Below are 12,024 nucleotides of genomic sequence, written 5' to 3'. Positions count from 1 at the left end.
AGGACGAAGTAAATCAAAATGCTTATATATGCATTTGGCAAAATACCCACAGCCCGTGTATTCTTCAGCCAAGCAGGGAGTACTACTTATAAAAAGAACACTTTTGGGTCAAACAGGGCCATCCCTTGAGCATGCGTTGAGCCGAGCGGGGATTGCATCATTGGTGTGAAAATAACCACAACACAGCGGCCGAGCCTGGAAACACCGAGCTAACCCTGCAGGCCCGTGTGTGACGGAACACCGGCACTGCCGGGGTGACGAAACGCCCGAGCTGTCCCCAGAGTGTCCCCACGGTGTCCCCAAAATCTCCCCACACGGAGCCTCCGGTGCTGAGGGCACGCCCGGCCATGGCGGCGCTGAGGGCGGGCCGCGCATGCGCAGCCGGGCCCGCGCTGCGTCTCTGCTGCCGCCGCCGCCGCCGGGAGGGAACGGAGCCGAGCGGAACCGAGCGGAACCGAGCGGAACCGAGCGGAGCCGCCTCAGCCGCGGCCCCGGCCCCGGCCCCGGCCCCGGCCCCGCTGCGGGGATGGGACAGCTCCCGGTGCTGCCGTGGGTGCTGCCGCCCGTGCTGCTGCTGCTGCTGCTGCTGCTGGGGCAGCTCGGCCGAGCTCGGGCTCAGGGTGAGCAGAGGCCGCTCGCGCTTTGCTGCGCCGGGCGGTGCTGGTGGGGAAGGGGCACCCGTGAGCGGCGGGCGCTGAGCGGAGCCCCCGCGGAGGCCGCGGATCGGGGGAGGGATGGGATGGGGATGGTGCCCTGCTCCCCGGCCCCCCGGTGCGGTCCCCGCGGTGCTGAGGGTGCCCCAGGGCCTGCCCGGGGGGGTGAGGGCCGGCAGGAAGGAAGGAAATGGCTCCAGGGCGGTGCTGGAGCTGGCGGCGCTGGGCCGGGTTCCAATCACGGAACCGTGGCACTGTCGGGCTTGGCAGGGACCTCAAAGCCCATCCTGCCTTGGGCAGGGACACCTGCCGCTGAACCAGGCTGCTGTAAGCTCAGTCCGGCCTGGCCTCGGAGCTGGTTCTAAACTGCGCTTTCTGTCCCTTAGCCCCGCTTTCCTTTTTCCTTAAGAAAGGACAATGAGCCCTCTGAGTGGGGCCGGCTTGTTTGTTTTTCATGCAGCAAACGAAATGGGTGTACGGTGAGTTAAGTCTGTGTTTGACTACAAAAAAAAAAGGCAAACAGAGCAAAACTAGGGTCTGGAAGGAAGTGCATTGTCTGGGTAGAATGACTAAAGAACTTGAGGAAACGATGAGTAACGTGCCCTATCCACGTATAGAGCTGGATGCCGTTAAAACCTGAATTAAAAAATCTGAAAATTCTTAAATATATCCTTAAGGGCTCTTGAATTATTCTGTCTCCTGTGCTGTTACACCTCAGTGTGTTTCTCTTCTTGTTGCTATGCTGCATTTTCCTTCCTCTCCCAGGTGAGTGCCCCAAGCCAGAGCGGCTGCAGTACGCAGAGCTCAGCGAGAGCTCCAGGGAAATGCAGAATTTTCCAGTTGGGAGCCAAGTGTCCTTCACCTGCAGGCCGGGATACATGAGAGTGCCAGGGATGTCATTCACCTGGACATGTGGGGATGACTTGCAGTGGTCACCCACGGGCGTGTTCTGTACAGGTAATTTTTTGTACCGCTTCTTCCCACAGTTTCATTGGTTTGCAGGTGGGAATTTGGGTTTTGCCATGTTTTAAATAAAGCTTGGAAAATGCTGGTGTGGGTAACAGTAATAATTGGTGCAGATTTTGTCTTTGAATGTAAGTGCAAAACTATAGATTTTTTTACTTTCTTTTTTTTGCCCCCTTTTCTCCAGCAAGGAAATGTACATACCCAGGAGACTTGGAAAATGGTTATTTTGATCCAACAGATCTTACATTTGGTTCAAAATTGACATTTTCTTGTAATCAAGGGTAAGTGTTTTGCTGAAGTTAATTAATACTTTTTTTTTTTTTTTTTTTTACATTTAGACTGGTTTTGAACCAAACCCAAGTTTTCTATTCCAGTTCTGACGTGAAATCTGAATTCTACCTATAGCAAATGAAATTACAGCTAAATTTAATTTTATTTCCTGGTTTAATTACTCTTTGCATGAACCCTAAACTTTTTACTGAGATTCTGCAGAACTGGAGTGTTACCTTTGGTGAGGACTTTTAATGCTCCTGTGGCACAGGGATTAAATATATATTCATCATCCTTCATTATTGAATAATTAAGTCAAAAACACTACAGAGGTATTTTCTTATTTTCCTTGAGTATTAGTAATTTTAGGACTTTAATACTAGGGGATATTTCTGAAAATGGTGGGACTTCCACAGTTCCTTAGTGATGTCTCTTTTGCTTCTGTTTTGTTTTCAAAGTGAAACTGTCAGCAAAATAAACAAGATTCTGTTCTCATCACAACAAAACCTTGGTGTGTTATGTCCCCATAATGACAGAACAGAATGAATTATAAGAACCAATTCTTTGTTGTTTGTTGGAGAAGTTTCACTTCTTCAAACTTTTTACCTGTCTAGGTACAGATTACTGGGTAATGAAGAGATTTCCTGTACTATCAGTAGTGGAGTTGTTGGCTGGAGTGGACTTATGCCTTACTGTGAAAGTGAGTAAATTACTTTAACTACTGCTTTGCTTGATTTTCTTTTCAGAGTGAGATATTTCATTTACAAACAGCTATGCCACTGACTTTCCAGTATAAAAAAATGATGGGAAGACAGGGTTGATTTTTTTTTTTCTTCACCACTTGGGTTGTGCCTGAGGAATGACCACTGAAAAGTGTTTTTGTGGTAATTATCTCACATTAAAATAACCTCTTGTTGAAGTGGAGTCTGCGTAGCGTGACTTCAAGTAGCTGTGCCAGATTTTCAATGAAATGACCTGAAAATCAAGGCTTGCTCTTTGAGGTGAGCCAGCTAACAAAGCAAAATCAATCTGACCAATTTTTGGGCTTTATTTACAGAGATTCCTTGTGAGCCACCTCCCAGAATAGCCAACGGGGTCTACGAGGAGAGAGACAGCTACGTGTACCAGAGCTCAGTGACCTACAGGTGCCAGGATGTTCCCAGGGGCAGTGATCCCTTCTCCCTCATTGGCCCAGACACGATTCACTGCACAGCTGATGCACACTCCAATGGAGTTTGGAGTGGGCCACCTCCAGAATGTCGAGGTTCTTGGGATTTTTCATTGTTTACTGCAGTGTCTGGTCCTTTCTTTGGCAGTGGGGTGGGGTGAATGGGCTTTGCCTCTAGGAAAGAAGGAACAAGTGTTCTGGTACAAAGTTTGGTACAGTTCCAGTGGAGATCACATCAGCATGGTGGATATTGATGGATTATGACACAGAATATGACTAAAATTTAAGTTAAAGCTTGAAAAATACCTCTGTGAGTGTGTTGTTGGTAGAAGTGACAGAAGGAACTGGGAGACCACAAATCCTGCAGAAGAATTGTGCCAAGGGCAAGGATGTGGGGTCTGGATTAGGAATTGTAAAAAGCTAAGCTAGAATCCTTTTCCTAAAAGCACGGCCACTGTGGAAGTGCAGGAATCTATTTTTTACAAAGTTTCTCCAAAATAACTCGGGGAAATTGGCACGTAGGGAAAAGATGTTGTGTTTGGTGCAATGTTTGTGTTAACAAATGTTTCCAAGCTTTGTTTTTGTTTGTTAACAAATGTTTGTGTTAACCAATGCTTTGCCTCTTTCAGTGGTCAAATGTGAAGACCCCAGAGTTGAAAATGGGAGAAAAACATCTGGATTTGGACATTCCTACACTTACAAGGACTCGGTTGTGTTTGAGTGTGTTCCAGGCTATTTCATGGTTGGAGCAGAGGTAATTACCTGTGAAGAAAATAACAGCTGGGTTCCTGCAAAACCAACTTGTGAGAAAAGTAAGACTTCTGTAAGATTCCCTTTTCTCTTGTATGTTGAAAGTGTTTTAGCTAAAATAGAGCATCACGGTGTTCTATGATTTCATGGGTGAAGGCAGGAGGAAAGTTGTGGAATACAGGAAAAAAATACTTGATACAGAGAATTAGGAGTATGCACAGTGAGGAAAGCTGGAGTATCCTTCTGGAGTAGTTGAAATTTTTGTGTTTTTTTTTTTTTTTGTTTTGTTTTTTTTTTGTTGTTGTTTTTTTTTTTTTTTTTTTTTTGTTTTTGTTTTTGTTTTTGTTTTTGTTTTTTTTTTTAATGCAGTGCTTCAGCTCTTATGTTCTAGAAATTATTGTAGAGCTCAGAGAAATAATGAACCAGTATGGATTTCTGAGCTGCCACATCATAGGCTTGTGTTACCTTAAGAATACCTACAGTGATGTTTAAGCTTTCTAAAGGGATTATTTGTATTTAAAATTGAGGTAAACTTAAACTTCTGACCTGTGCTGAGCTATTTTTCTTACATGAAGGCAACTTGTATTTGTGGAATGAGTTACTGAGTTACGAAAGAAACTTTATTCTCACTAACCTTGTTTTAAATTCCTGTATTAGTTACTGAAGATCTGTGTCCTGCCCCGAAGATCTCCAATGGGGTCTTGATTCCAAACAAACCTTCCTATGGAAAAGGAGTGTCTGTGCAGGTCAGGTGCAATGCTGGCTGCTCCTTCCCTGATGGCTCTGTGGAGGTGACAGTGACCTGTCAGGGACAGGGTTCCTGGGGTGCTTTACAGCACTGTGCCTGTGAGTAAAATTGCTAAAATCAGGAGCACACTGACAAGTTTTAAATACCTGATGTAGCAATACATTTTTTATTTTTTTTTTTTCTTTCCAGGTGAGTCTGAAGGTTCTGGTTCCACACCAATCATAAGTCATGGGAGAGTGACAGCTGGACAAAAACCTTCCTACTCTGTGGGGGATTCCATTACCATTGAATGCTACACGGGGTACACCTTGCATGGGCAGGCTCAGATTCAGTACAGTGGAAACAACCAGTGGGTCCCTGCAGTGCCAACCTGCCAGCTCAGTAAGTATGGACTGCAAAAACTCCACTGGGATGAAAATACATCCATGAGAACAATCTTTTGGTAGTCAGGAGAAATAATTAAATGCAGCTTCCTTCTTTATTTTTATGTGAAAAATGAGGTTTGGTAAATTTAATTAAAATATTCGTATTCTGAGGTAAATAAATATTGTATCAATTAGTGTGCTTCATAGATTGTGTCAATAGAAGTACTTGAAATAGTTCTGTGAATATTTTTATAATAATGTTTGAGTAAGAAGCACCTGTGTTCCTCTTGTAATACTGATTCCTTCTGTTTATAGGTGGATATATTATAGCCATCATCTGTGGTAAGTATTTTCTAAGACCTTAAAAATAACGATACAAATTACACTTTTTATGTGAAAATCCATTTTTGATTCCAATCACCTGGGACTGCAGCAGAGTGATTTGGGAATTTTGGTTAAAACTGCATGATTTAAAAAAAAAAAGATTACTTAGCTATTACAGTTTAGTTTAGTGTGAAATTTATATTTTCTCATGTGGTAAAGTCACATTTCAAAGGCCACTTTGATAAATTTCAGAGTTTGGGTTTACTAGGTGTGAGTAAATAACTGCCAGTGAACAGAAGTGTTCAGTGCCTCCTCTGTCCTTGCTTTTGTTGCCCAGATTTGTACAAACTTGTAAAAAGTAACATGAGGGCCTTGTCATTTCTTTTCTGGTGGGCTTTTGACATCTGGTGGTCACTGGTTCTGAGCTGAACTATCTTGGAGAGTTTTGAGTAAAGAATCAAATATTTAATTTGCATGGTTCATTCCATAAATAAGTTGGGTTGTGGGGTTTTTTTGGGGGGGTAGATGAAAACAAGACTATTTCTGCAAAATTTGTTGATGCTTTTTTGTGAGTTGGAGATGATCTTTATCACTCTAAGGCTTTTTTTATTATTATTTTTTAATTCTTCCTAAAGTGATTGTGGTAATTGTGATGCTCCTGGCAGCCTTCTGGATCTACAAGAAATTCTTCTCACAGAATGGGTGAGTAATTTTCCTTTTTATTAATACTGCAAATTTCCAGATGACTGAGCCAAAGCTGTGCTGATGTTTAAACTTCTTGAGCTTTGTGTGCCCTTTCTTTTTCAAATGTCTGATTTTATGTGAGCTCCTCCCAGCAGCTGATGGAAGCTAAAGCCTAACCATGAATTTGACTTTGGTTTTGGATCTGCTGTTCAGCTAAGCTGCTAATTAACACTTGCACTAATTTCAAGGAAGGAAAAGCCCTGTTCTTAAGCTTGTGTTTGACAGTGTCCTCTTGCCAAAGAAAACATTTTGTCCATCTGCTTCAAACATGTCAATTTATCTCCTAAAGCCAGGGGGAGGCTTGGTTGTGTGGGCTTTGTGCTGCCAGAAGGTTTTCAATCTTTTCTTCTCCTCCTGCAGCCCCAGCGTTGGTGTCCCTATGTTAAAGACTTGCAAAATCAACTGTAAAATATTAGATTTGTGCATAAGCAATTAGTGTTCTGTTTTTAATGAGATATGTAGGGTTTTAAACTTTATCTTCAGAACAGCTGGGGTTTATATGTGGTTTTTCATGGAGGGGCAGGAGATTGAAATTCCTCTTTGTGCATTGCATTTTGCTGTGATGTCTGATTTTATTTTCTGGAAAAAAAACCCTTTTTATCAGAGAAATATTTTGTAAAATGCAAAACACTTTTGCAGTCTGGAGGAGGTTAGGTGGTACACATGGAATGTCAAGATAAGCATCTCATCAAAACTGTGTTGTCTTTTTCCAAAACCTGTTGGGATTTATCTGGAGTACATGGAACATAGGAAGGGATGCTTTAAATGAAGCAAACCAGAGGGAATATTCCATGGTTTAAATTTGTAATGAAGTATACACAGAGGACTTGGGAGAGGCCTGGAGGTGTTTTATAACCAGTGAGGTTTTGCCTTAGACTTTTAAATAGGCAGTGCAGGATCAACCCAAGGGCCAGAGTGTGCTGCTGAGCAGCTTGGTGCTTTTGAGGCACTGCTTTTATCCAGGTCTTGGGTATTGTGCAGCCTGGATGGGCCAGAGAAGAGCTCTTGGCAGTTCAGGGCTGCACTTGCTGCCTTCATCCGTGGAGAGACTTCTCAGGGGGTAGAAAGCAGGAGGGATCTAAAGCAGCATCATCAAAAATTAAAAGAATGTGACATTCCTGAATATCTGACAGCATGAAAAGCCTTATTGTGCCCAGTGCTTCCCTTCATCTTCCTCTCTGTGAGCATCTGACTGTTACAGCTCTTTCTTGTCTGAAAACCCTGATCTAATCTCCTTTTATTAAGGCCTCCATCTCCCTGTTTAGTGTTCTGAGTTCCTGATGCAGCTGAGCCTTTGTGAGCTGTTGTGCTTCCAGCCCCTGATCCTTGCTGGTTTGTAGCCTCCAAATGACAGCAAATCTTTCCTTGGCCTCTCTTTTTTTGTGTGTTTCAAATGCACTTGGATGGGACATTGAATTAGACCTTTCTCCCCTTCTGCTGTTCAGCTCGTACACAGTTGATGAGAGTTGCAAGGAAATTTGTATTTTAAAAGCTAATGTCCCACCTGAGATGGAAGAAACTGCACAAATGAATTAATGAAAAGGTATCACTTTCCACTTCATTTGGACTTTTTGCAATGCAGCTTAAGTGTCTTTTTTATTGTGGTTTGCTTGGAATTTTGGGAGTGTGGAATCCCTCTAGCTGGGAACCTTGGCTTCCTATAGGAAAGAATGTTCTAACCTTTCATTCATTTTGGGAGAACAGGATATAATATATTAAGAATTGCCATTTAGCAGTGTCAGTAAGATCTTCCAGTGATTGTAAAAATCACCTTTTTTGGTGTTGTGTTTAGAGAATAAGTAGCAAATTGCTAAAATACTCAGAAGAATGTCTGCAGCCATCCCAGTGGTGAGTTACTTTTCTTAACTAATAGTTTAATCCTCTGTAATTAGAAGCTGGAAGCCACCTTTGAAACTCTAAAGGCAATTGTGCATCCCTTCAGAAGAAAACCAGATCACATCTCTCACAATTATTGATTCATCTGCATTTTTGCTTTCTAGAAGATAACAAATGAAGGCACTAGCAAGATCTTTTGAAACCTTCTTATGAAAAGGTGATTTCTTTTTTAATTCAGAGTTCTGTAGCCCTGAAAAGCATCAGGCCACAGTTGCTGATGTCCTCTCCTGCATTTTAACCTCATGCTTAGTCCAGTGAGATGCATGTGACGAGTCTTGGGCTTCCTCCTGCACTTGTGTAGGGTCCAATGAACTCTTCCAAAATCTGCCTCTTCAAACCTTGTTTGACCAGAGCACTCTGCAGACAGGACAGCTCAGTTTCACTGTTCCTTGCCAGTATATTTTTTCAACCAGCATCTTCTTTTTTTTTTTTTTTTTTTTTTTTTTTTTTTTTTTTTTTTTGTTGCTTTTCTCCATTGCACAGATTCTGAGGAGTTGATGGGTTCTTTTATTTCAGCTTAATGCAAAGCTCTTTTCACATGCATAGTCTTGATTTTATTGACTTGTAAAGGACAAGTGAATTTTCAGTATTTTTGGTGAGGTTTTATAGGAAGATTAAGTTTTCCAAAGTAATGTGTAGATTAAGGAATATCATCTTCACTCTGAAGAAATATGTTTCTTATTAAGATGGGTTCTGCTTTTTGGGTTAATTTGGCTTATTTTTGGAGAGAAAAAAGAATCAGGAGATAGAACTGAATTCTTCATTGCAATTTTACCTTTACACATGATGAGAGAAATTACTGGTATGGTGTGTCAAAACACTGGTAATTCTGGAGGTTTTCTTATGGTTTGTGGAACTCCTTAGAGACTTGGAGTAATAGCACTGAGGTTTGGTATGGGGTGGCTTTTTTATTAAAGCAAAACAGGAGTTACTCAAGAACTTGGGACGTATGTAAAAATGTCATTGTGAATTTTAGTTCTTGTATGTTTAAGTATTGTAAAGTTGCTGTTAGTGGACTGCAGGATCAAAATCCACACAAACTATTATTTCATTTCTGGTTAGAAAATACATACTAAACATCACACTGTAATGAAAATGAATGTCTGGTGGAGTTATGGGAATCCTGTAACTGTTCTGGTGTTAGTTTTTGGTAATATCAGTCATCACTTGAAATGATCCCTTTGGTTCAAAGGCTCTGCTTCTCCTTGGGTCATTCCTGACAGTTCAGTAGCTGAATGAAACTAAAATCTCCTCAGTCCAGCAGTGGCTTGTTAAAGAGAGGCTAAAAAATGATCCAGTCTGTGACTTCACCTGCAGCTTTAATGATAAAACTAAGGATGTGCTTTCAGTGTAAATGTGAAACCTCTTGCAATGTAAAACCTCTGATCTGACTTGTTTTCTTGTTTGTAGGAAACGGGACAGCACTCCCAGTTCTGCCGAATATAAGATGTATAAATCATGACTGGCCTTTTTGGGGGGTGGGAGGGACTTTGCAGAGGAATGTCCCTGTCAGAGCTGGAGAGTGATTGATTGTCAGTGAGTTGCTGTCGATGAGTTCCTTGTGCTGTGTCTTGCTCTGCTGATGAACTGGAGGAGGAGGTGTGTGATAGGATAAAAAGTGTGTGTGCATATAGATAACACAGATAGATCCTGCTTTGCCTTCTGGCCCCCTCCTTGTCCTTCTGTGCACGTGAGCTGGGGGAGAGGCAATACCTGTAGCATGCCAGAGACTGTGGGAGTGCTGGAATGTCACTGTCCCCGTGCCAGCTGCTGCTGCCTGCTGCCTTCAGTGCCACCCCTTTGCTTACAGAAGATGTCCAATATTCTCCTCTCTCCTGTCGAGCTCTGCTCACTCAAACCTGGTTGTCCTTGCCATCCATTTTTGCACTTGAGATGGTGTAAGTGGTTCTTTTGTTTCCTTTGTACTCTGAAATGTGCTGTTGCTTATTCCCTGAAGAGTCTGGTGCTGTTTAAGGCAATGTCTTCTAGAAACTGCCACAGTTAAGATCTTATATACTCTACCTCTTTGTCTGCCAAAGTTGGCTGCTGTGTATATAATGAAATTAAAGTGTGCCTTGAAATCAGACTTTTATAGCTTTTCCTTTGCTTTTGAGAAGGAAAAAAGCTGTATATATTTCTGATTCTTTGCTCTAATCCCCCAAAGACTGCGGTGGATTTGTTGGAAGTGAAAAGTGAAGGATTCTGTAGCAAAGGCATCCCTTGCCTGTTGACAGGAGGTCCCTAATTAAAGGAACTGCTGAGAGCTCAGTGGTGGCCATGCCCTGTCATGAGCACAGTGGAAGTTCTTTAGGGTGCTTGATTTTTAGTGAGCCTTGATGTCAGTTCTGGAGATCTTCTGTTGCTTTCAAGGATAGAAACGGGTGCTGTGTGATCCACCTGCCTTGCTTTTTCACTTGAAGTAACATACTGCACATTTCTGACCTCTGGCTGCTGACTGGAATGTTAAATCATGCTCTGAAAAGCTGGATTTAGCATCAGATTCCTGTTTAGAAGCAGATGCTTTTCCCTTTCACTCACTTTTCATGTTAAAGGAAAGCCAAACCAGTTCAGTTGTGTGAGATGTGATGGTCTCTTGTTTGCTGCTTGTCCATCAAATGTTTTAGTCCAGATTCTGACTCCAGGAGCTCCCACTGGTGTTTGCTACGAGTTGAGACTCACTGCTGCTTCTGATTCCTCAGCAAACCCCAGATCTTAACTGGAACAGGTTTTAGCTTCACGAATCTCACTGTCAGCATACAGGCAGCGTCTGATTTTCACAGAAAACCCAAATAGCCTCACTTCAGATGCCTGAGGCAGCATTGAAACTGTTCTGGCTTGTCTGTGGCTGCTTGGCACTGCTCTCCCTGTCATCACCAGCTTGTTGGAGTGGCACAGAACTGTTCAGGTCTTTATAGGGCTTTTTGGGACAATCCCAGCAGTCGTATTGTTGGAGTTCATAATAGGCTGTGGTGATTAGAAAGGGGCTTTGGCTCTGCAGGAGTTGCTGTTCGTGGCCTGGCTGATACCTCAGTTTGAGAGATGTTTGTAAACACTAGGATGTGTGACTGGGACTGAGCGTGGTGGTGGTCAGGAGCTCAGCTTGCTTTGTGTGGCATCTGCAATGTGCTGAAATACACTGGAATGTTCTGAACTGGGAAGTGAAATCACTGTAAAAAGTGGCCATATTTTTATTCTTCTTTCTGGATGTAAAGATTAGTGATGATTTGTAATATTACAAATAAAAATGTTAAATTATTTAGCAGTAAGTGTTTGTCTTTCATTCATCATTGTGCTGAGCAGCTCTTTTCCGACTATTATCCAGATGATTTTTCATGTCCCAAACATCAGGTGGAAACTGCTGAGATTGAAGTTTGCAGTTTGTGCACAGAGTTACTCAGTGGTAGTGTAGTGGATGGGTTTTAATTTGCTGAGCACCTTTTGGGGTTTCCTTTTACAATTGCAGAGAATTTCCCAGAACCTCCAAAATTTTACAGTGCTGACACCTGAAAAAATTGGTGAGAAGTTGATGGAGAAGAGGGAGTTTATCTTGGGTAACACTTGCCAAAGTTTATCTGGTGGAACACTTGAGGTAAAGCCCAGAGTCCCGTGCATGACAAATGCAGTCCTTAGGGAATAGAGCTCTGCTGGGTTTAGGTGACCTGTGAAGGACAGTGGATTTAGGAACTGTGTGCATTTTACACTTAAAATGTGTTGAACTTCATGTGTGGAGTCAGCTGCCTGATAGTTCAGAGGGTGGATCAGAAAAAAATAACTTCATATACTGTGTTTCTTTTCCAGTTTGTGGTTGCGATGCTCGAAGTGAGTTGGTGTGGAAATGATGCCAGACTGCACAGGTCTGCACTGTGCAGTTTGGGTTTGCAGTGAGCATGGATGGGATAAGCAGAGTTGCCAGAGGAAGTGTCCCTGCACGTGGGCATGGAATGGGATGATCTTTAAGGTCCCTTCCAGCCTAAACCATTCTGGGATTCTGCTCTGTGAGTCTATTAATCTGACTTCAACACTACAAATTAATTTGGCCTAATTGTCATGAGTTCTGTGCTGTTTTTCTAAAACTCAGTGCTGCATGAATTATTTAATTTTGGAGTCTGGAACTGATAATTAAAGAGACGTGAACTCAGT

General features: G+C 42.5%; 1 protein-coding gene across 1 annotated transcript in view; it reads left to right on the top strand.

The window, feature by feature from the left end:
* Positions 1-11,146, top strand: part of CR1 (complement C3b/C4b receptor 1 (Knops blood group)) — a 31,211-nt gene extending 20,065 nt beyond the window's left edge. The window contains exons 36-46 of the mRNA XM_062509341.1: positions 187-620; positions 1,419-1,610; positions 1,804-1,900; positions 2,504-2,589; positions 2,947-3,153; positions 3,687-3,869; positions 4,465-4,653; positions 4,745-4,936; positions 5,236-5,262; positions 5,880-5,946; positions 7,434-11,146. Coding sequence (XP_062365325.1) covers positions 187-620; positions 1,419-1,610; positions 1,804-1,900; positions 2,504-2,589; positions 2,947-3,153; positions 3,687-3,869; positions 4,465-4,653; positions 4,745-4,936; positions 5,236-5,262; positions 5,880-5,946; positions 7,434-7,524 — 1,765 coding nt within the window. The 3' untranslated portion in view covers positions 7,525-11,146. The remainder of the gene's footprint in view (positions 1-186; positions 621-1,418; positions 1,611-1,803; positions 1,901-2,503; positions 2,590-2,946; positions 3,154-3,686; positions 3,870-4,464; positions 4,654-4,744; positions 4,937-5,235; positions 5,263-5,879; positions 5,947-7,433) is intronic.
* Positions 11,147-12,024: the final 878 nt, after the last annotated feature.

Source organism: Cinclus cinclus, chromosome 27 (assembly GCF_963662255.1).
Source record: "Cinclus cinclus chromosome 27, bCinCin1.1, whole genome shotgun sequence".
In the NCBI taxonomy this organism is placed as follows: domain Eukaryota; kingdom Metazoa; phylum Chordata; class Aves; order Passeriformes; family Cinclidae; genus Cinclus; species Cinclus cinclus.
The sequence above is the reverse complement of the archived record's forward strand: the minus strand, read 5'-3'. Positions and strand labels throughout refer to the sequence as shown.